The 23362-nt window shown below is 46.0% G+C and overlaps 1 protein-coding gene across 2 annotated transcripts; it reads left to right on the top strand.

The window, feature by feature from the left end:
- The first annotated feature begins 4885 nt into the window (after window positions 1–4885).
- On the top strand, window positions 4886–22833 carry LOC144727362 (N-myc-interactor-like). Of its 2 annotated transcripts, XM_078606131.1 has the most exons (11): window positions 4912–4996; window positions 7018–7056; window positions 9225–9261; window positions 10251–10289; window positions 10635–10793; window positions 12966–13082; window positions 16374–16542; window positions 18400–18506; window positions 18677–18863; window positions 20012–20118; window positions 21170–22833. In XM_078606131.1, the coding sequence occupies exons 2-11, from the start codon at window positions 7037–7039 to the stop codon at window positions 21356–21358; spliced, it is 1131 nt and encodes a 376-aa protein (XP_078462257.1). In that variant the 5' UTR covers window positions 4912–4996; window positions 7018–7036; the 3' UTR covers window positions 21359–22833. The 2 variants fall into 2 exon arrangements, with proteins under 2 accessions (XP_078462248.1, XP_078462257.1); XM_078606122.1 differs by lacking the exon at window positions 9225–9261 and having other exon boundaries at window positions 4886–4996.
- Window positions 22834–23362: the final 529 nt, after the last annotated feature.

Genomic DNA, 23362 nt, shown 5'->3' on the forward strand with positions numbered 1-23362 from the left:
GGCGTACTGCAGTGCCGCATGATCTGTGCGGAAGATGAAATGCCGACCGTACAGATATGGGCGATACTGTTGGATGAAATAGACAATTGCCAACAGTTCCCGACGGGTGACACAATATCTTTGCTCCGCCAGAGACAACACCCGACTGCCGTACGCAACCACCCGTTCCACGCCGTCAACCACCTGGGAAAGCACGCCCCCAATACCTGTGTTGCTCGCATCGGTGTCGAGCAAAAAATGCTTAGAAAAATCGGGGTAACTCAAGGGAGGAGCTTTTACCAGGGCGTCCCGAAGGGAGCAGAAAGCAGCATCCTCCTCCTGACCCCAGTGGAACCGAACCCCTTTTGATGTTAAAGCGTGTAGGGGTTTCGCAATTGTCGCAAAATCTGCGACGAAATGTCGGTAATACGACGCGAAGCCAATAAAACTCCTGACCTCTCCCACCGAGGTGGGAGTCGGCCAGGAGCTGACGCACTGCGTTTTGGTGGGATCGGTAGCAATACCTGAGCGCCCCACGATGTGTCCCAAATAACGCACCGAATCGCGTAACAGATGACATTTTTGGGGTTTGAATTTCAAATTAGCAGCCCGCATCTTTAGGAAAACCGCCCGCAACCTCTGGAGATGTTCGTCAAAAGTTTTACTAAAGACGATAACGTCATCCAAATAAATCAGGCACGAATCCCATTGCAATCAAGCCAAAACCAATTCCATCAAACGCTGGAAAGTTGCCGGCGCTGAGTGGAGTCCCATCGGCAACCGGTTGAATTGGAACAGGCCGTGCGGTGTACGGAAAGCAGTTTTAGGCTTTGAATCATCGTCCAGAGGAAGCTGCCAGAATCCCGAAAGTAAATCCAATGTGGAGAAGAATCGCGCTCCCGCCAAGGCGTCCAGCGATTCGTCCATCCGTGGGAGCGGGTATGCGTCGGCAACCGAAATTTTGTTAAGGCGCCGAAAATCAATGCAAAACCGCAACGAGCCGTCCTGCTTTTTAACCAGGACGATCGGCGCTCCCCAAGGGCTGGTGGAAGGAGAAATGATGTCGGTGGCTAACATGTCATCAATAGCCGATTTGACATGGTCCTTTTCGGCGGGACTTAACCGAAACGGATTCTGGCGTATTGGCACGCTGTCACCCGTATCAATATGGTGACGCAGCAGATGAGTGCAACCCAAATCGTATTTGTCCCCACTGAAAACGTCGGAAAATTCCCGCAGTAGCGTTTTTAGCTGTTGACGCTCTGAATTTGACAGGTCCGTCGATCCCGCACAAAGCGCCACGAGCCACCCTTCATCGCTGTCCGAATGTGGTCGCGGCGCAGGGACAGCACTCACGTGATTCGCGACGGGTTCCTCACAGGGCACCGGCGTCGCGTGAGCAAGCACGGTCCCCTGCGGGACCACCACCGTCTGCGAGCCCACATTGAGGACCGCGATGAAGGGGTCTCCGTCCCCTCTTACTATGGTCTGGGCCGGAAGTAAATGAGGTCCACTAACCCCGGCCCTAGATGGCCCCAGCAGAACCCCTTGGGCCCCAATGCCCTTAGCGAAGGGCCGCCGAAGTTTCAAAGGAACCAACATTTGTGCCCCCGGAGGAACGCGCACCGTTCTATCTACAAACGCCGGCACCGTTGCGAACGCCGTCCGACTCGTACCGGGGGATGGCAGAAACGCCATGCGTCGGCCCGACGGGAGCTCAATGCATCTCTGGTCGATTAATATCCTAATCGGCATTTTGGCCAGGAAGTCCGTCCCCAGCAGGCACGGAACCGCCAGCGAGGAGGAAACAAAAATCGGCCCAGACAATTTAATATCCCCGATACAAATTAGGGCTCGAATCTGTCCGATGATGCCAAGTGAGCCCCCGTTAGCAGCAAAGAATGGCACGTTAACAGGCATCAAAGGACGGCTCTGGGCAGGGAGAATATTGTAAATTAACTCCAAAATAATGGTCGCCGATGCTCCCGTATCGACCAGGATGCGCACCTCGACCCCGTCGATGTGCCCCACAACGGCCGACGACCCGGCTACAACACGATGGGCCAACACGGACCACTGGCTGGGTTCAATCTGAGTACCCAGAGCGGTGCGTGTTGGTGCGATGGTGCGCGATATTGGCCCCCCAATCGGTGCGGTGTATGAGTGTGTGGCGGGTGTGTGCGTGGGCCAAACATGTGAGGTGCCGCGACTCGCCGGGTTATGATGATGGAGCTTGGGAAGAGGGCCGGCGTCCCGTCGAGGTGTCGTCCCGCGCTGCCGAGGAGAGCGGCACTCCGAGGCGACATGGCCCCGGATGCTGCAGTTGTAGCAGCGCGGGAGCGCTGGTGACGACGACGGATGATCGGGATGGCTCGAGCCGCCCCGGTCCGCCCGTACTCCCGCTCCCTGCCGGCGTTGATGGTCGATGGCGCAGATCTCCTCCGCCGGGAGGGTGGCTGCGGCCACGGTACGCCCGCTCGCCGCCTTGCTGGCCTTGCGTCGTTGCGCGAGCAGGTTTGCGTGGAGGAGTCGTGCTGCTTGGAGGGAGCACATCTCCGCGTCGTCCTGTGCGACGATGACGATCTCCAAGTCGTCCGCCAGCAGGAGTATCTTCTCTGTAACCATGGCGTCTCAACCTTCGTTGTCCATCCGTGGAAAGGCCGCCTTTGCCAGTGCCAGGAGGCTTGTGCGGTACGCCAGAGGCGACTCCTTTGCCCCCCGCTGGCGATCGTAGAAGAGTTGGCGACAGTCTGACGGTGGACCGTAAACTGCAGCCAGCACCTGCATCGCCGTCTGCAGCGTAGAGCGCCTCTCCTTCGGTGCCGATGTTAAAGTGGCGAGGGCGTCGCTGTCGAGGAGTGCTGGCAGCGCGCGGAGAGCCTCGGCGTCCGTCCACTTCGCCATCTCCTGGTGAGCGAGGAAGCGCCGCTGGAAGCCGCCCCAGTCGCCTTCCTCGCCCACAAATTCTTTGAGTGGAGGCAGTCGCTGATGTAGCGCAGCGGCTGCCGCAGAAGGTCGCCCTTCCTCGTCCCCCTCACCCGGCTCTGCTTCGGCGCGCACGACCGATGGCATCGCCGGTCGCACCCGTGGTGACGTCCCGTCCATTGGCGATGACGCGGCAGGTACTGTATGCCCGCCGTTGGACGCGATGCTCAGGCCGGCCACGCCCTCAACTGCAGCTGCGGTGATGGCGGGATTTTCAAATTGGTGTTCCGCCGAAATGGCGGGAAGGCGCTGTGGTCGTCGGCTTTCGTCGCCCCGTGGCGGTCCAGCAGCCCCCAGCTGAGTGATGTGGTCCAGCATGCTGGCAGCGGCGTGCAGCAGCTCCATCAGCTTGGCGTGCGCCTGCCTCAGCCCCTCTGCCGACACCTCTCCACCCTCCTGTTGCTGCGGCGTAGCCGTATCTGGCCCCGACTGCTCCGTGCTCTCTTCACCCGTCCCGGGCTCTCCGACTGCAGCGGTGTCCTCCGCCCCCGGTAGCCTGACCCGAGCTGACCGGCGCGTGTCCATGTTCATAGATTTTTACTTCTGACACCAGATGTAATACCGTTGAGGACTCTTGGACACCCGGGGTTGAGGCACACGTATTTATTCCGCAACAGTTGTCACAACCGCGGACATACAATACTGGAGGGGGTATCGGCCCCCTCACCCGGCTAGCTGGGAATACACTGCTAGCTATCTCTGACCTACCTCCTAGTCCTCCACTAACGGGCTAGGGGAGGCTGTCTGGCCCGACACTGGTAAGTCGGGCTACGGTACCCGGAGTCCCAGAGCACTAGCTCTGGTTCTCGGGACCTCGCCGCTGGCTCGGTCCTGCGCGGCCCTGACAAGGGCGGCGTCCCAGGGGAGTCCAGGGCTCTAGCTAGACGATCTTCGGTCTTCACTGGTTTAGCTTTAACATTCTGCCCCGAGCCCTCTGACACATCCCCCTTTATACTCAACCCCCGCTGAGGGGTGGGGCCCCGGGCTGCCTGGTGCGGACGTCGTTGAGAGCACCCCCCCCCCCCGTGCACTCACGTAGCCCCGCCCACTGTGTTTGTTTCCCATAAGCTGCCATGCATAACGGCTCTCTCTCTAACACCCCTACACCAACAATAAATAATAAAAAAAAATATCAATAATAATAGAAATAATATATTAATTATTATTTCTATTATTTCTTATTCGAATTTTTTTATCTACGTGACTTTACCTAAAAACCTAAGAGTATGAATCCTTGCAGTCACGAAAGCTTAAAATCTAGAATTAATACCAACAAGTCTGCGCTGATATTAGTTAGCGGTGGCCGGCAATCCAATTCCGAGTCGCCAGCTTCAGGGTGCAACGTGCGTGGCTGCATCACCGCGTGCTCCAACCCGCCCTGCACTACCGGGGCACACTTTGACTTTAAAGCTTTCACCCTCCTCCAGACAGCTCCGAGGCAGTAAACATTTCCACTTTTTTTTTTATTATTACATGCTTTCATTTAACTCGCTGTGTCTGTTGTTGTCGTTGTTGTATCCTCAAATATTGTAAATCAATTTTAACCCACTTCACAATGTGGTATCGACTGCAAACTTGGTGCACTTATGTCATACTGATCACAATACTATATTCTATCATTAAAAATAATAAATATATTTGTAAACATTATATTTTAGATGTGATGTTTCGGCTTGGGTCTAATTGTCCACGCTCAACTGACGTTGGCTGTAATGGCCCACGGTCCCTTGCAAGCTTCGGGGCCACTCCCTAGAGTCGTGGAGTTCTTCCATTACGAGTACATTTCATAAAAGCGTGTTTAAAAAAACTTTTTTTAAACATTCCTTTTTTTTAAGTTCGCGTTCACGCGTTTGCCAAAAGAGCGCTCGAGGAGCGTCGCGAAAGGCGAAAGCCTCTGGCGAGAGGGCGCTCCCTGCTGGCCAGGACGGTGGCAATTCGGCGATAAAACACGAAACGTGACGCCAATTCTCAGCAGTAGGCGCACGGCTCGTGGGCATCTCAGCTCAGAACAAGGAAGCAAGCGCAGTGAGAAGTGAGTACAGAGTGACACTTGCCCCCCCCCTCTGCTAACTAATTGTAAATGATACTTTTATACACACGCAGTGAGTTGTGTTACAGACGCATGCACCTATTTGTGTGTTATACTTGTGTATATATATACACACACACACACGGGGTAGTTTTGTACGACAGACGCATGCACCACGACTTGCTGTGTCAGTCGTCGTGTTAACGTATCTCGAATCGTAACGAGCTTTGATGAGATGGCAGCCCATTTCTGTGGGAGACTCTTGAGAAAGTGGTGGACGTTCCACGTTACTATGGCGGGTGATTGTTGGGTCGAGCACCACCACCACCGCGATATTCACCCGTGTCAATAATAAGAGTCGAAGCGCGTTGACCAGAGCGCCACCAGGAACAGCAGCAGCAACAACACATCCGTACTCAACGTATTAATAAGACGCGTTTACCACCCCCCAAAGACACAAAGGGTTGTTGCGTCTTATAATCCGTGGGTATGTGTGTGCTTTTTTGTTGTTGAACTTTAATAAACAAACGAGCACACGCCTGGCGTAGTGCGTCTTAAACTCTCCTGAGCGTCTTACAATCCGACAAATTCGGTCATCATAGTTGTGGACTGCGCACAATTAGAACGATATAAAACTGTTCACGTTATACGGCGGAATTTCGCTATAACGACGTATCTTACACATTCGAGTGCGAATTCGATATAAGTTGAGTTAAATTAGCCTATGTTTCGTTTTTAATCTAGACATGTTTTGTGGCGGCGGTGGGGAGGAGGATAGCATATTCACACGTGCGTTGTGAGTTATTTAAGCACGCCAATCAATAAACATGAATTGCAAACACCGTGCGCGGATATTTGGTCAGCGATGGGGATTAATGTCACCTGATTAGCGACAAAACTCAACACGTTCACCGGCAACGCTGTACGTGGCCTCAAAATGAAAATAAAATGTAATAGGCAACGTTTTGGCCGATGGACCATTCTTCCTAGCACGTACATCGTATTCGTGCTGGTGCACGACTGCCAAATGCAAGTATCACGAGTTAACTTGTTTTTATTTAGTCGGGGTTGTCCTGGTCTAGGACCTAACACAGATTTCCGCACCCCGGTATACTGCATCCATCAACCTGCGGCTCTTTTAAGGACTGCATTTGCAGCTCTTTAAATATTGAGGGAGGGGGGGGTTACCGAATTAGAGAAAAAAATATCTTGATATTTTGCTTTCCGGCCCCTGACCACGGGAATCCAGTTTACCATGGCAGCCCAGTTCACATTGAGAGTCCAGTTTACCATGGCAGCCTAGTTTACCATGAGAGTCCAGTTCACCATGGCAGCCCAGTTTACCATGGGAGTCCAGTTTATCTTGGGCAGGAGCTGTCCTTGAAGATCCGCAGCAGGCGGATCTTCAAGGACAGCTTCGTGACGTTATTCATCAAGGTCCAGAGTCTCGTATTCACATGCATTGCGCCTCTTGAAATGTTGAGGGTTTTTACCGAATTGGAAAAAAATGTGTCCTTGTTATTTTGGTTGCTTATCCCCCCCTAATCATACCTCTCGCCATGGCTGTGGCTACGACAGGTCAACGTGCCTACTACTCCAGTCTTCCAGCGACTCTGGAAATAGTCAGGGAGCAATGTAGGCCCAGGAACTTTGGGTTTCTCACTTCGCTATTTCTTAGCATACGTGAATCGCTTCCTGTTTTTTTCATTACTCAGACTTCTGGTGATAAAACATTACAAATAAGAACAACAGGTGAGCATCTGAAATTCTGCTGGCGAATGATAGTAGAAGCAGGCAGTGGTCTATTATACAGACCTTGTTTTTGGATGTGTAACCATCATGGGGGTTATTTATCCATACTTTACCATGTACGCTGGTCAGTGTGAGTTGCTGAAGGTGGGGAGCATACACTCGGGATCCTATAAGAACAGTACAACAATGGATTTTACGGCACTGCCCTCTGTGGCCGTACGTTTGTTACAGTGATAGCAATGTCAATAATGTCTTAAATTTGCATTTTACAGGCCGATCAGACAGCAATGGATGATGCTCTTGACTTCGATGTAAGTGAAAAAATGTATTAAAAGCATGTCTTCACCAAATGTAGATACAATTAATTCTGTCGCGTGAATTCGCACTTACATGCAATTATCATCTCAAAGTGAACATGAGTATAGTTACATTCTTGTTATCCCAATGGATATGGTGGCACATTGAGATAATCCTAGCATCTGCGTTTATCTACGGTTTGTAAGCTTTTATCTGCGTGATAAAGTGCAGATAATAGGACCCACCAAAAGCAACTTTCTCCACCACCATAAGACGTAAGACTTGTAATGAGAATGGACATTTAAACACTGTAGTGAACTCTTCCTGAAAGATGGAGAGAGGTGGGGAAATTTACCACTCCCCCCCAACCACCCCCCCTTTACACCTTTGAAATGGTTGGTCAGTGTTACATAATAGCAGAAGGAACTTTGGGGCACCTTTGTGACAATGACAGCAATTGTGGGTAAAATGTCATGTCTGCAGCAAAGGAGGGTGAGCCGAACCACACGACGAGTGTTGACAATGAGAAAAATAATGGCTTCACCGTAATTGTATGAAATGAAAACTGCAGCGTGAATATTAGTCATAATCAACGTTTTTGGGTTTATGTGTCTATATGTGAAACGTGCACCACTTTAAATAAGTGTAGAGTACAATGTTGTCACGTATTTATGCCTGGCTTTCGAGCAACACTGAGAGTGTTGACTCTGTGCCTTCGTTTCGGTGATTTATGTCTGTGAATTGTTGTGCATATTATAAATTCCATCATTATTTGTGTATATACTGGATGGTAATATTTTACCTGTTCAAGGAACTATTTGACCCAGCAAGGATATTTACAATAAACTGAACGGGGATTTGAAAGTAGGTTCATTCGGCTTGGGTTGTGTTTGGGTAAATATAGATAATTGAATGCAAAGCCACATTGAACTATCATTTGTTAGTGGATTCATAATACTCTTCACATATATGGTCATCATAGTTGCGTACTGCGTATAATGAAAACAATATGAAATAGTTAACTTTATACGGCGACTCAGGGTACGGAATTTCTCTATGACGACGTATCTTTATACATGTGAGCATGAATTCGATATACGTTCAGTTAAATTAGCCTATATTTCGTTTTCAATCTATAAATATATTGTGGCGGGGAGAGGGGAGGGGTTCGATAGCATATTAAACATTCATTGTAAACACCGTGTGCTGCTATTTGGTCAGCGATGGGGATTAATTTATCCTGAATAGCGACAAAACTCAACAAATTCACTGACAACGCTGTATGTGGTCTCAAAAGGAAAATAAAATGTAAATAATAGGCAACATTTTACCGATGGGCCCTTCTTCATAGCACGTACATCGTATTCGTGCTTGTGCACGACTGCCAAATGCAGTATGACGAGTTAACTTGTTTCCATTCAGTCGGGTCTGTCCTGGTCTAGGACCTAAAATGTATTTCCTTACCCCGGCATACCGCATCCATCATAACACAGGGGTCGTTAACCTGCGGCTCTTTTAAGAACTGTATGGCAGCTCTTGAAATATTGGGGGGGCTTTTAACCGAATTAGAAAAAAAAAGGCTCTTGTTATTTTGCTTTGCGGCCCCTGACCACGGGAATCCAGTTTACCATGAAAGTCCAGTTTACCATGGCAGCCCAGTTTACCATGGGAGTCCAGTTTACCATGGAAGCCCAGTTTACCATGGGAGTCCAGTTTACCATGGGAGTCCAGTTTACCATGGAAGTCCAGTTTACCATGGGAGTCCAGTTTACCATGGGAGTCCAGTTTACCATGGGAGTCCCGTTTACCATGGGAGTCCCGTTTACCTTGGGCAAGAGGCTGCAACGTGCGGCTCCAGAGCAGCAGGCGGATCTTTAAGGACAGCTTCGTGACGTTATTCATCAAGGTCCAGAGTCTCGTATTCACATGCATTGCGCCTCTGGAAATGTTGAGTGTTTTTACATAATTCGAAAAAAAAAATCTCCTCTTATTATTTTGGTTGCCGACCCCTGATCATACCTCTCGTCATGGCTGTGACTACGACAAGTCATCGTGCCTACTACTCCAGTCTTCCAGCGACTTAGAAAATATTCAGTGAGCAATGTAGGCCCAGGAACTTTTCGTTTCTCACTACGTGATTTCTTAGCGTATGTGAATCCCTTCCTGTTTTTTCATTACCCAGACTTCTGGTGATAAAACATTCCAAAAAACAACAACAGGTGAGCATCTGAAATTCTGCTGGCAAATGATAGAAGCAGGCAGTGGTCTACTATGCAGACCTTGTTTTTGGATGTGTGACCATCATGGGGGTTATTTTATCATACTTTACCATGTACGCTGGTCAGTGTGAGTTGGTGAAGGTGGGGAGCATATACTCGGGATCCTATAAGAACAGTACAACAATGGATTTTACGGCACTGCCCTCTGTGGCCCACCACATAGCCCCGTATTAGCCAATAACCTGTGCATGGTGGTGACCCATGCAAGCACTATTCAGGCTCGAACCTGCAGTTACTGATTTCTGACAAGCTCGGTCAGGGACGCTCCAGGTGATTTGGTCATTGGAATTGGCATAAATATAATTGGCATAAATATAATGGTATGAATATGCATAATATAGGTTTTTTTTTTGGGTTAGATGGGGTAAATATAAATGCGTCGTAAAAACCCACCACGGCCCGACACAGCCAATTAAGTTTGTCACATAAACAAAACATGTCAATTAGTTACTAGATCAACACACTAGTGTGTTGGAGAGTAAACCCACACCATTGACAATTTGAGTACGTTCTTTTGCCAACTATTACAACCAGCCTCATCAGGCGATAGCCAGAATTGGCTGTTACACCTCGTGCTCATCTGCAACCACATCTCAAAGTGAACGTGAGTCAAACTCCTGTCATCAAAATGGACGCATTATTATCTGCGTTCATCCACACATTGTACTCCTTTTATGTGAGCGGTAAAGTGCAAGTAATAGAACCCATTGACAGCGAGTCTCCACCACAATAAGATGATTGTAATGAGGATGGACATTTGAACTCTTGCTGAAAGGTGGAGTAGAGGTGGGGATGATATTGGTCATCTCCACCTTTTAAACCTTGGAAAATGTTAGTCTAAGTTAAACGATACCATATGGGACCTTGTGGGCACTCTTGTGACAGTGACAGCAATGATGTGAATAATGTCTTAAATTTGCATTTTACAGGCTGATCAGACAGCAATGGATGACACTCCTGACTTCAATGTAAGTGTAAAAATGTATTAAAAGCATGTCTTCACCAAAAGTTGATAAAAATTACTATTGTAGTGTGAATTCACACTGAAATGCAATTATAATCTCAAAGTGAACATGAGTAAAGTAACAGTCCTGTTATCCCAGTGGATATGTTGTGCATTTAGAAAATCCTATCATCTGCGTTTATCTATGGTTTGTAAGCTTTTATCTGGGTGGTAAAGTGCAGATAATAGGTCCCACAAAAAGCAACTTTCTCCACTACCATAAGACTTGTAATGGCGATGAATTCTTTTTTTGTATCCGCACAAACCTTCACACAGGAAAGTTAAACTGATTTAATTGTGTCTGGTGCAGGTGACGACTGCTGCTGCCGAAGATGAAAACAATGAAATGAGGAAAATTAGGCTGGAGGCTCAGAAAGCCTTAAAGAAAAAGGAGCATGAAATGGAGCAAATGCAGAGGGATTATGATAAGAAGATTCGGGATCTGCAAAAGGCTATCGATAATGAACACGTAAGCTACACAAATCATTATTAACGGTTTCATTTTCAATTATACAGTATCTTAGAATGAGACCTGAGAACAAGGCTTACCATACCATGTCTAAGTCATTATTTTAGTCCTGTTGTTGGTTTTCAACAACAACTTCGGAGACTTTGGAGTTGTCACGTTCACGTGCAGGTCATTGACAGGTCGTGCCGGAGGATTTGGCTTCATTGCATCTCGCATCTCACAGTGCATCTGTATGATAACTAAGCAAGACACACATTTTCAAAGTAGATTACATTTCTATAGTGTAAATTCTACTCACGTGTGTCAGGAAGACAACGTAAATACTAGGAATATACTGAATTTCCCATTCGCTATAAAATTTAGTTAAAAAAAAAGTACGTTATTCTAATTCAGCTGAATATATCGATAAAAGCAAACTAATACTTGGGATAGTATATATTTGTTTTACCCTCCCAAGCTAGGGTCGTCACCTCTGAGGTACACAAAAAACCGGGACATATCACGGAAATAATATCGCACAAAACCAGAAGAGGGGAGAACTAAATGTGCAATTTTATATTCATCGTCTTGAGTTCAGTGTTATTATGCAACTGACAAAAACTGGCCTTTTAATGTCATGGAAAATCGGTACGAGAGGATGATCCTGGGAAAACTAGAACAGGCGGCAATCCTAATCACAGAGTAACTCATGTGTAATGTAGCTCTCAGAGACGCCGTCTTGTCTTCTGAAAATGTATTATGAATAAAGTCCACTGACGAGTAACCGCGGGTGACAATATACACTTGGGTAGTTAGACGAGTCTATTCAGAGACAACGTAGCTTCTAGTCTCAAGACAACTCGCAGACGATGGACGCCCCTATTCTCGAATCCTCCTCGCCGCACCTGCTCTTGTCACTCACCGCTCTAATTACACTTACCCCACTCCTAGGTCTTTTCGGTAAAGTCACGTAGGTAAAACATCAAAATTAATGAAAATAAAATAAAAAGAAAAATCACGACGTTTCGGAGGCAACACAAGTCTCCGTCATCAGGTGGGACCGTCACAGCCGAATTAGCTGCATCAAGTCAAGTATATGACCTCACTTGATGCAGCTAATTCGGCTGTGACGGTCCCACCTGATGACGGAGACTTGTGTTGCCTCCGAAACGTCGTGATTTTTCTTTTTATTTTATTTTATTTTCATTAATTTTGATGTTTTACCTACGTGACTTTACCGAAAAGACCTAGGAGTGTGATGCCTTGCAGTCACGAAAGCTTCAAATCTACACTTACCCCCCCATTGTATCCCGTGCTCCCCCTCACGTGACCCTGTCAACGTTTGTCTCATCAATCATCATGAGCACGACCATTAGTAACCATGGTCCCGGGGAACCATACTGTCCCGCTATCGCTCCGTACTGTCTTTACATCGTATGACATAACGCATATCGTGTTATTCTGCAATTGTTGGGGGTGGGGACTTGTGACCTGCACGAGACTCTTAGCCTTGGCTTACGTTGGTGGAGACGTGCATTTGTGAGTTTCGCATTCGCACGCACTCTGAGATGGAGGCATGAGGTGAGGGGGTGCAGTGAGACAGATGCGAGGGCAGTGGGAGAGAGGGGGGGGGGGTGTGATAGATGGCAGTGAGGAAGGTGAGCGTTGGGCAGTGAGAGAGAGAGGTGAAAGAGGATAGTGAGAGATGAAAAGTTAGTGAGCAGAGAGAGAGAGGTGAGAGGGAGGGCAGTGAGAAAGGTGAGAGGCAATGCGATGTTAGAGAGAGCACTGAGAGAGGTGAGGTAAGGCAATGAGAGAGGGCACAGAGAAGGGTGATATGGGGCAATGAGAGAGGGCAGACAAGAACGTGAGTAAGGTGAGAACACAAGGAGTGCGCAAGAAGTTAGTGGGATGAGGGAGGGCAGGGAGCAGGGTCCCATGCAGTCCCTGGAAAGTTTTGTTTGGGCACCTGGCTCAGTGCTGCCTCAGAAACCAGTGTGGCCCTGAGCAGATGTGGTGAGACAGAGAGGTACTACTCAGCTTGTTATTCAAATATAGCAAAATATTTCATTAGGTATTCAGCCAAAGGGTAAAAAGAAGTGTTCCGTGCATCCCTAGTCACTAGATAAATTTGAGTTGAATATGAATCATCACTGTTCGTGCTGTTGTTGTAACTTCTGATGTCTCCCACAGGCGGAGGTGCAGAAAAAACTGGCAGAAATAAGCCAGCATAAACAGGAGATGGAAGTCTTGAAGGAAGAGTTGGAAAATGCTACATCCAAGTGTCAAAAGCTGGAGGAGAAACAACAGGTGGGCATAGATTGGCATATTACCACATCTCATAATCCTATTCACAATACTTTTAATTCTATTACGGTACTCGAAACAAGTAATGGGCTTCTGCTTTTTGTCAGCTTTGGTGTCACACTTCATGAGAGGTGATTATCACATATTTTAAGCAATTGGTCTACACAGATGCCCGCAATAACTAAATTTCTGTATTGTCCTCTCTCAGAATACTGGGTTCAGGAGTTAAAAACATTATTTTGATCAACCAACCCATGTCTTTAAAGTGCTGATTGCAGTGATGCACCAACAAACTAAGCCTAGACCAATTTATTATTTTGACAGCCAAACATTAATGGTTATTTCATATTCCAATTTTAAACGTGCATTTCACTGCTCAATTGTTAAGCTTATATTAAAGCTGACCTTTTACGCGGGTCATTTTCAGACACTGAGCATATGTGCTCAGTTTCCAATCCTTTAGTTGACCCTTGCCCTCCGTCCGATCACTCACTAATGACCGTGACACTCCTAGTTCCCGGCCCCCCACCTTCCCCCGCACCTCCACACCTCCGCTGCAACCTACGCTCCCTTGAACACTGCGCAATTCTTTCCTTGGTTCCTCATCTCTTCCCCCCATCTCTGATTTCTGCTCCCTGCACCCCAACACTGCTTCTTCTGTCATAAGTTCAGTACTTTTATCCTCTCGAGATGCGCTTGCACCTCTGCTCTCCTTCAACCCTCTGCAACGCCCCCCCCCATGCCCTTCGTTGTCACCAATGCTCAAGTCACAGCGCCGGCTCGTGCACAAAGCGGAGCGCATCTGGAGGACCTCACCAACTCATGAATCACGTTCCTCATATACTTCCCTATTATCAAATTACAATTCGGCCCTGGAGGTTTCTCGCCAATCATACTTTCTTTCCCTCATTTCCTCCCTATTTCCACACCCGACTCTTCAATACCCTAAACTCTCTGCTCCATCCATCTTCTGCAACACCTGTCACTTCCTTTTCCGCCCCCACTCCTGTGGTCCGCTCCAACTACTTCACGACCAAGATCGACCACATCTGCTCCTCCTTGCTCACTGCGCAACCACCTGACATCCCTGCACCTACCAACCCCTCTCCGCTCCACCCTACTACTTTTTCCTGAAATGCTTTCTCCCCTGTTTCCCTTCTGGAGCTGTCTACCGTCATCTCCAAACCCCACCCTACCTTTTCCTCCGTCGATCCCCTTCCGCCTTCCCTTCTTCCATCCATTCTCCCCACCATTATTCCATTTCTCTTGGCTCTCTTTAACTCTTCCCTCTTTTCCGGCACCTTCCCCAACCGTTACAAAACTGCCATCAGCATACCGCTTCTCAAAAAACCTTCTCTAGATTTTTCTGTCCCTGCACACGAATCACCATATTTCCTTGCTTTCTTATTTCTCCAAACTCTATGAATTCTTAGTGCACTCCTGCCTCTCATCCTACATCTCTTCCCACTCGCTGTATCCCCTCCACCAGTCTGGGTTCCGCCCTCTCCACTCCACTGAAACCGCCCTCCTTCACACCCACAACCACTTGACCAACTCACGTCACCCCGGTCTATCCTCCGCCCTCATCTCTCTCGATCTGTCTTCTGCCTCGACCACTCCATCCTCCTATCCACTCCCTCCAACTTCGGCATCTCTGACACCCATCTTTCTTGGATCTGTTCCTTCCTAACTTCCTGTTTAACGACTATCTCTTTCAACCACTGCTCTTCCTCCACCACCCTTGTCACGGTTGGTGTCCCCCAGGGCTCGACACTTGGTCCCCTTCTGTTCTCTGTTTACACATCTCCCCTAGAGTCTATTCTTTCTTCCTTTGATATCTCCTATCACCTCTTTGCCGATGACACTCAAATTTTCTTCTCCTTCAAATCATTCACCGCATCTCGTCCTGTCTGACAGCCGTACAAGCCTGGATGACCCAAAACTTCCTTTCCCTAAATCCTTCCAAAAACTCGGTGCTTTTCTTTCCATCCTCTCGCTCACCCCCCTCTTGCACCCTCCACTTCTCCCCCCCCCCCTTTAGCCTCTACCAAAACTCTTCCACCCTCACTCTTGCTGTTATCTTTGATATCACTCTTTCCTTCACTTCCCACATTGCCAAACACCACTCGCACACGCCGTTACCATCTGTACAACATCAGGAAAATCCGCCCCCTCATCACTACCACTGCTGCCAAACTCATCGTACAACTCACTCCTGGTCGGTCTCCCTGCTTACGCCTTATCTCTCTCCAACACATGCAAAACGTAGCTGCACACACTGTACTCAACCTTCCCTATGCATCTCACTGCTTTCCTCTCCAACACCGATCACCGCTGTCTTTTTTAATTCCTCACCCGAGTATTCAAAGCTTTGCACGGTATTGTCCCCTCCCCAACTTCTCTTCTCTTTCATTTATTTATACATCCCTTCATGCTCCCTCCCATCTTCATATTCCCTTTTTCTCATTGTTCCTTCACTTCCTTGCACCCAGTCTCGCTTTCGTTCTTTCTTTATTCTTGACCCCGTTACACTGGAACAAACTACGTCGCCACATTCGACTCTCCCCCTCGCTTTCCTTCTTTCCCTCTGCCCTCAGGTCCTTTCTCTTTTCTATTGCTTTTTCTCTTCCACTGCCTCCACCTCTACCGGTTCCTTCCCCCGCATCTAACCCACTCCCAGTCCCCTGGTCCTCTTCCTCCTACGACCATAATTCCTGACCCGGCTGCCACTTCTCGCTTTCTCTGTGTGCACCTAACCACATCTCTCCCCCAGCCCTCCTCTGTGCTCCTCAATCAGCTCAACTATCCGGCCACCAGACCTCTGCCACTACCTACCCTCATCCATGCCCAGCCAAAGCACCTATCTATCTTACCACTTCACGCATGTGCCCCATACCCTGCTGCCTCTCATCCACGTTGCACCCATCTGTCACCCTCATTCACCATCACACTCCTCCACCTCATTCCTCCTTCCCTACCCCTGCTGCAATATCAGCTCCATTCCCAGCCCCTGTCCCTCCATTCCTTCCGTCACCTCCCTCACTGACAGCCGCTCCACCCCACCAGTTGCTCCCCTTTTGACCCTTATGTACCGCTGTCGGCTTGTATTGTAATGTGGCCTGGAAAGGGCGCTAGATAGATCCTAAATAGAATGGAATGATGTTTTGCGTAATATTTGTAACATGCAATACATACCACTGTTCATGTTTCATCAATACGGTAATATGAATTAATAATGAAAGTATACATTTTATTGGAGTTCTCCTGTATATGTGAAAATGTTAATTATTTCAGCTTTCAGCATCACTGCCAGAGAAGTCGATGAGCTTTTCCAAGAGTGTGCCCATGAAGTTGATTGAAAGGGACTCAAAAATACCAATTATAGTTGAATATGAATTCGTTCCACGCATCATCTACCCTCTGAAAGGACCGCAAGCGCTCATCACGTTTGAGAGTGAAGAAGGTATGTTTTCTTATTCATTGGCAAGGATCTGCACGTTTTTCCATTGTTATTCTTCATCTTCCTGCTAAAATAATTAACATGTTCACATATACAGGAGAACTCCAATAAATTGCGATCTAATAATCCACGATACCCTGTACACCAAGACTTTGACCATACGTTCTTGAAAATAGCCACAATCGGCAAATCCGCCATCTGCAAACTCAAAGGTATATGGGAAAAATAGGATTTGGTTAACGAATCGTTATACAGCACCTCATCCTTTTTCTATGTTACCCTACATTAATCCAAACATGAAACCGGAAGTATTTTTAACGTAACATATGATTAATATTTTCTTAAGTGTTAAATATAACTGGTAATCGTCGTAAATCGGACACTATTATCCCATATGGCTTATGATATTAACATATAACATTTTAGATAAATTCTAGATTTGAAGCTTTCGTGACTGCAATGATTCATATTCTTAGGTTTTTTTCGGTAAAGTCACGTAGGTAAAACATTAATGAAAGTAAAAAAAAAAATCACACAGGGGCCGCGTAGCTAGTTTTGTCTGGTTCATTGTCTGGTTCATTCCGATAACGACCGAGACTCCGACGTGCTAACTAGCTACGCAGCCCCTGTGTGATTTTTTATTTTATTTTACTTTCATTAATTTTAATGTTTTACCTACGTGACTTTACCGAAAAAACCTAAGAATATTTTAGATAAACTTTTATACTATATGAGAAAAAAGTTTTCTGGCTGGATAACCTGGGTGGATTCCTGTATGGCTGGGTGCCACAGTCCCAAGTGGTCGTGCGTGGTGGTGACTTCATCTACGTGATTGCGTCACCAGCATCCCACCTGACCTCCACCCCGGATGTGCTATCATACTCATGCTGGCGTACTATATAAGAACAAAGGAGGGAGTTCAGGGAGGGGAATAGAGGAGGGAGGTGAGGGTGGGGGATAGAAGAGAGAGGTGAGGGTGGGAGATAGAGGAGGGAAGAAGAGACGGAGAGGAGGGATGGGAGAGCTTGAAAGGGCATGAAATGGAGAGGAGAGAGCAAAACGGAATGAGGACAGCAAGGGAATGTGACAAGCAGTGGGAGAGAGGCTCAAGGAGAGGCAAGCGAGATTTAGACGGGAGAAGGGAGAGGTGGGAACAAGGAGGGCGAGAGTGAGATGTGAGAGAAACATGGAGAGACAGGGGAAGGGAAGTGGGTAAGATACAGCGGAGGGAGGAGAGGGGACAAAGTAATTTAGAAATAGAATCAAAGACAAAGCGAGACATTGGAGCTAAACTGCAATATATCGTATGAGAAGACGAGAGAAAGGTTGATGAAGATAGGGCTCTATACAAGTTTGGCCGGCTGGCAGGGAGGGAGGGACAGGCGGTCATGTCCAAAGTACATCGGGGTTGCTATTTCTCTTGAAAATGTAAAAAAGCCAGGTCTCTACCTACTATTGTTCCTACATTACGAGTACATTTGTACAACTCTTTGTCAATCCAGTGCTGCGTAAAGGCCTCTTTATGCACTTTTAGTAAAATCGGAGTTGCATAAACATACTTCACCAAGCTGGCCAGTGTGAGTTGTTGAAGTGGGGTGGAGCCCAGCACTATTGCAGAGACCACTCACCCATGGTGTTAGCTCGAGCCAGGAATCGAACAGTTTGCCAGTCATAGTGCAGTGTGCTAACCAATATGCCACCACACTATTCCAATACTCGGATCTCACTTGGCAAAGCAATTTATGCAAACTAAAAACGATAGTTGAGCATTCTCATGAGTATCTCCAATGCAACAATTGTACTGTAAACTGACATCTTAATCTTTAAGCAACTTCAGGAATGGTTTCTGTTTATTTACAGTTGCTCAAAATGTAATCGCTGCAAAATGTCACAATGTAGCGTTCGACGGTTTCAAAATAGAAATGAAGGCTCAGTCGCCTGTGCTCGAAGCCATTCAGGAGTTCAAGGTGAGAGGTTCACAACTAACTGCACGCCATGAATAAAATGTGTACCATTGAATAATTGTGTTTCATTCTCTAACTTTGTATTATTTTGTCCAGAAAATACTGGCACATTAAATACAAGTACACAACTGGGCACTACAGAATCTGAAACATTCACTGCGTGTATTCTTCAGATTTCAACTGAAGTCAGTAGACAGCAGATTATTGTGTCAGAAATTCCAGACATCCTCGACGAAGAACAGATGAAGGATAAGTTGGAGTTGCATTTCTACAAAGCCAAGAATGGTGGGGGTGATATAGAGAAAGTGGAGTACAATAAGAAGGAACGGACAGCTATTATTACGTTTGTAAAGTCCAGTGGTAAGTGCACAGGTCCATTGTCACTGCTTCACGTTTTATTATTATGTTTACCGAAGAAAGCCTCACTGAGGCTTTCATCTTCACAGCGGCTACTGGCTAGCCATCGAACAAAGATGGTTATTGTATCGCGCGCTTTCAGATGTGCTTCTGCGGCTATCTGGAACACTCTTCCTTCCGATATTATGAAAACACTGGAGCTATGCACTTTTAAATCTATATTGAAAATTAATTTATTTACAACTGCTTTTTGTGTTTAGTTTGTTGTCCTCTCCCCGCACCTCTGATTAGCACGGTTGGTTACGTATGGTGTGAGAAAGAGGTTCAACATACATTGTACCGAGTTGCAAGTCTTTTTCAGGAGGGTCCTAATTTCTCCCGGTAGGGGGTGATGTAGCAATGCGTAATCCCAATTAAGTAAATTATAGGTAATTTTCAGCATTGGAATGTTTGAGCAATACAAGTTACAGTATTTGTATTTTTTAGCTATAAGAGGAAACTATAGAATCTAGAAACACCTCATGTAGTACAAGGGGAGAACGTACAAAGTCCATGCAGAAAGGCACCCAAATTAGGAATCGATCCCAGATGATGATTGCTGCAAGTCACAAATGTTATCATTGCACCACCCTGCTGCCTAAGGTCATGTTGAGATGACCTTTTGGCTGCTCCAAAGAGGGGTGCCTCAATAGATCACGTGACACTTTTGGGACTTTTATGTATGTCATTCTTCTGTGCAGACATAAATTCGAATGTATAACTAAGTACTTGGTACTTAAATATTTGGCAGATGTAAATTGTGCATGTCTTAGTGCTATGAAGCAATAGCATTTAAAAATACCATTTTCAGTAAAGTGAACTTTGACATCACTTACAATAAGCTCTTATATACTCTCGAGTAAACTAAATCCCACATTAGAAAATTCCTGACAATTGTAAAAAAGAAAACCACATTTTTCAATAACTGTGTTTGTACTAAAATGCAGATGTCTCTCACAAAAAAATAACTACAAAAGGCCCTAATGGTAGGTAAAGAAAATGTAATTGAATTGATGTAAAAGTGAATGAACAGATTATTTTAAATGTACCAGATTATTCAGGTTTTTCCTGTTACATTGTCATGTGTTCACCGTGTCTATGCTATTCTTCAGTTGCAGGTTCAGCTGTCCGGCAAAAGAAGCAATATATTAGCATTGGAAGGGAGGACATACGCGTCAAGGTATCTCCTGTTTTAAATGGAGACCTTATGAATTTCAAGGTATGGTATGCAATGGGTATTCTTTGAATTGTACAGAGCTAGATACAGGACCACTGAAAGATGAATTGGTCTTGGTTATGTTCGTCCTGGGGCTTGGCACTTACCGTAATAGGCTCTGTAGCAGCTCAATATGAAGGCTGCCCTAGAAGTCTGGCAGGTCGTACAAAGTGATCTATAATGATAATTTGTTTTTGATAGAGCACTGGTTATGCTAGGGCTTCTTAGAGCGCTTTACACATGACAGGCGACTTGCATGGCATCTCATCTAAAACATTTGACAGGGCACCTCCAGTGGCAGTTATCCCTTCGGGCACAAAGTGACTTAGCACCTGGCCTAAAAACGGACATTAGTCTGGCAGTAGGGGCGATGATTGCTGTGTAATCCAATTTGAGTAATTTGTGGGTCATTTTTCAAATTTGTCAAATTTAGACCATGACCCTGGCACACGGTGGCTTACTTGTGTTGAATGATGTCATGGGATCTACGTCCACTGTGCAGCAGATGTTGAGTAAACAGTAATTCCTCGTTTAACGCGGTAGTTGTGTTCTTGAAAAGTGCCACGTTCCGCAAAAATGCGTTAAGCAGGGAATTACTCATTTGCACAAAAAAATCAGCCTGCAGTAATCCCATGGTGGGACAAAGAATTGAGATGAGGGTACACCACCACATACTATATCATACCGTATCATTCCACGTACTGAATCATACCACTCAGCTGCAAAGCTCAAGAAAGTATTTCGTCGTCGACCGCTCACACTGTGTGGAATGTATTCCCTAATGGAAGAATCGCGTAATAGTGAAAAATGCGTCGTGTGAACATGTGTTAAGCGAGGACTTATCGTACGTGGTTAATAAACCCGCAATAACAACCAGAGTGGCCACCAGCCTTGAATCGTGAACCTCTGTAACAAGCCGTGAACACGTTAGCGTTGGGCCATGGGATTGGTTTGCACAGGCTGTGGGCCTAACTGAATGCTTTTACACTGAAAACGTGTTCAAGAAATATATGATTTTGTGTGCACAAACACCCATACCTGCACTCTCCAACAGACATTCACAGCGGTGAGCAGGCGGACCGTATTATTGACGGGCATACAGGAGGTGTTGACACAAGAGGAGATGGAGGACCAACTTGAGATCCACTTCCAGAAGCCTAGCAATGGTGGCGGTGAGGTGGAGGACATCGTGTACATACCCAAGAGCAAGTGCGCCTTGGTGGGCTTTATAGCTGACAAGTGACGGAGCTCACACACATATACAGTCTGCTCTCCTATAACGCGGTAGTTTCATTCCTGAAGAACATCGCGTTATGAAGAAAATCGCATTATAATATATAATATAGGGTAAAGCACAGTCTGCGATAACACGTGAGATGCGTATGCAGGCTGGAGACATCACAGTAATAGATACGTTAATCAGCCAACTATATGGCATATGGCATGCATTCAGGATAGATGTTATCAATAAAGGAATCTATTTAGTTTACTTATGTTAACGAAAATAACCTAATCATTTAATTATCTTTAAATTTTTTGTGTGAACTTTTAAAGAGTCTAAGAGGTTTGAAGATCCACATTGGTTTGGTTTTGCATATAGTTTAATTCGATATATCAATTACAGTACAGTACAGCAATTTACATACAGTATATAAAAAAAGACTTCACATTTCTGTACATTTTTCATGGACGCCAAGATGAATACAGTAAACTTTTAAACATGTGCATGTTTTAAATGGAACATATGTTAAAGGCACTTGTTTATACACGTAATTAGATGTCCCCATGATTGAATAACAATGCAAACCACTTAACACAATTGTAGCAATGATAAAATACAAATAATGCAACATTGGCAGTTTAAACATGTAGCGTTAACCTTTGGCAAATGTTAAACACGAGACAGTACAAACGAAACTCAATTGGCGTGAACTTCCTCTTTACAGATGTTGTCAACAAGATATTTTCGGGTGGAATAGGTTGTATGTTTGCTGTGTAACTGGTTTGGTCTCGTAACACTGTAGGTACTGTAATCTCCACACAAGTGACTTATTGTTATACTTCAACACGGACGATGTTTTGTCGCTTTGTAATCGGGATTATTTGGCATTCACAATAGCGATTCAATTCATGAGTCTATCCTTGATCTCTTTTTTACGAAAACTGAACACGTTTGTCAATGACACAATGGCCTTATAGGGAAAATATATAATGGGTGATGTTTTGGGCAATTGCCCTTCTTCAAAGAACATAGGCAGGCTAGAAAGTTAAAATTGGGATAAGAGTTCGAGACTACACTACACCATGGGGCCTGATGAGTATGAAACAACTTTGTTCTGTGAACAGTGCAGTTAATGATAGCAGTTCTACTGTCTGCACGGAATGTAAACCCATCCATTTCAGCATACACATCTTATGACAGTGAGCTTAGGTGTATTGATCAATCGATCACTGTACCCCAATCATGTAACATGGCGGTGTGTTTACTACTGCAGTACGTAATATTCAATGAGGCAGAGATTGGGGAAATGAAATCGGTTCACACTTGAAGCCATGACGTGGAACAACAAAAGTGCAATTATGCTGCATTTGTGTTCATACCATACTGTGCACACGTGTCGTGGTCGCAAAACACATCACAAGGCAGTTTTATTCACATGTATACCTCTGGATGTTAAATTTTTTACGTGGTTCTGAATAAACAATTACTTAACTGTGTTTTGAGAATCGTATTGTATACTCGTGTGTGTGTGTTGTAAGAAATGAAACTGGCATCGACAGGCGACCTTTTCAGCAATAAAAACTGACTTGAGCAATGTAGTCAAAGGTTCATGACATTGCTGTGCGCAAGCAGTCTGGAAATCCCGTGTTCTAAATTAAGACGTGTAACGACTATGCCAAGTCCACCCCCACGGGCAATGCTAGCGACGATATCAGCAGCAGCTACACATTTGCTGATTAAACAAAGCAAACAAGTTTGCTCCGCGGTGAGAGCGTGTATCTCACAATCGGATTGTTGGGAGTTCAAATCTCACGTCGGGAGGTTGACACAGCCGATCATCCTTTGGGGTCGGTGAAATGAGTATCACTCGGTGGGGGAAGTCAACAGTGGTTGACCTAAGGACGGACCCCCGCCATAGGAATGTACAATTCCATCACTAGCTCAGGGCTGTAAACAGGAGATGAGTATCGCCCCAATGCTCATAAACGAGAACCCACTTTTTGGAAACGGCTACGTTCCCAAAGC

The sequence above is a fragment of the Lampetra planeri genome, chromosome 2 (assembly GCF_965212315.1).
Source record: "Lampetra planeri chromosome 2, kcLamPlan1.2.h2, whole genome shotgun sequence".
Classification (NCBI taxonomy): Eukaryota; Metazoa; Chordata; class Hyperoartia; order Petromyzontiformes; family Petromyzontidae; genus Lampetra; species Lampetra planeri.

Coding starts and splice junctions, on each gene's coding strand:
- LOC144727362 (XM_078606131.1), top strand. CDS start 7,037: ATGATGCTCTTGACTTCGAT. Junction 7,057..9,224: donor ATGATGCTCTTGACTTCGAT/GTAAGTGAAAAA, acceptor TTCATTACCCAG/ACTTCTGGTGATAAAACATT. Junction 10,794..12,965: donor AGGCTATCGATAATGAACAC/GTAAGCTACACA, acceptor TGTCTCCCACAG/GCGGAGGTGCAGAAAAAACT.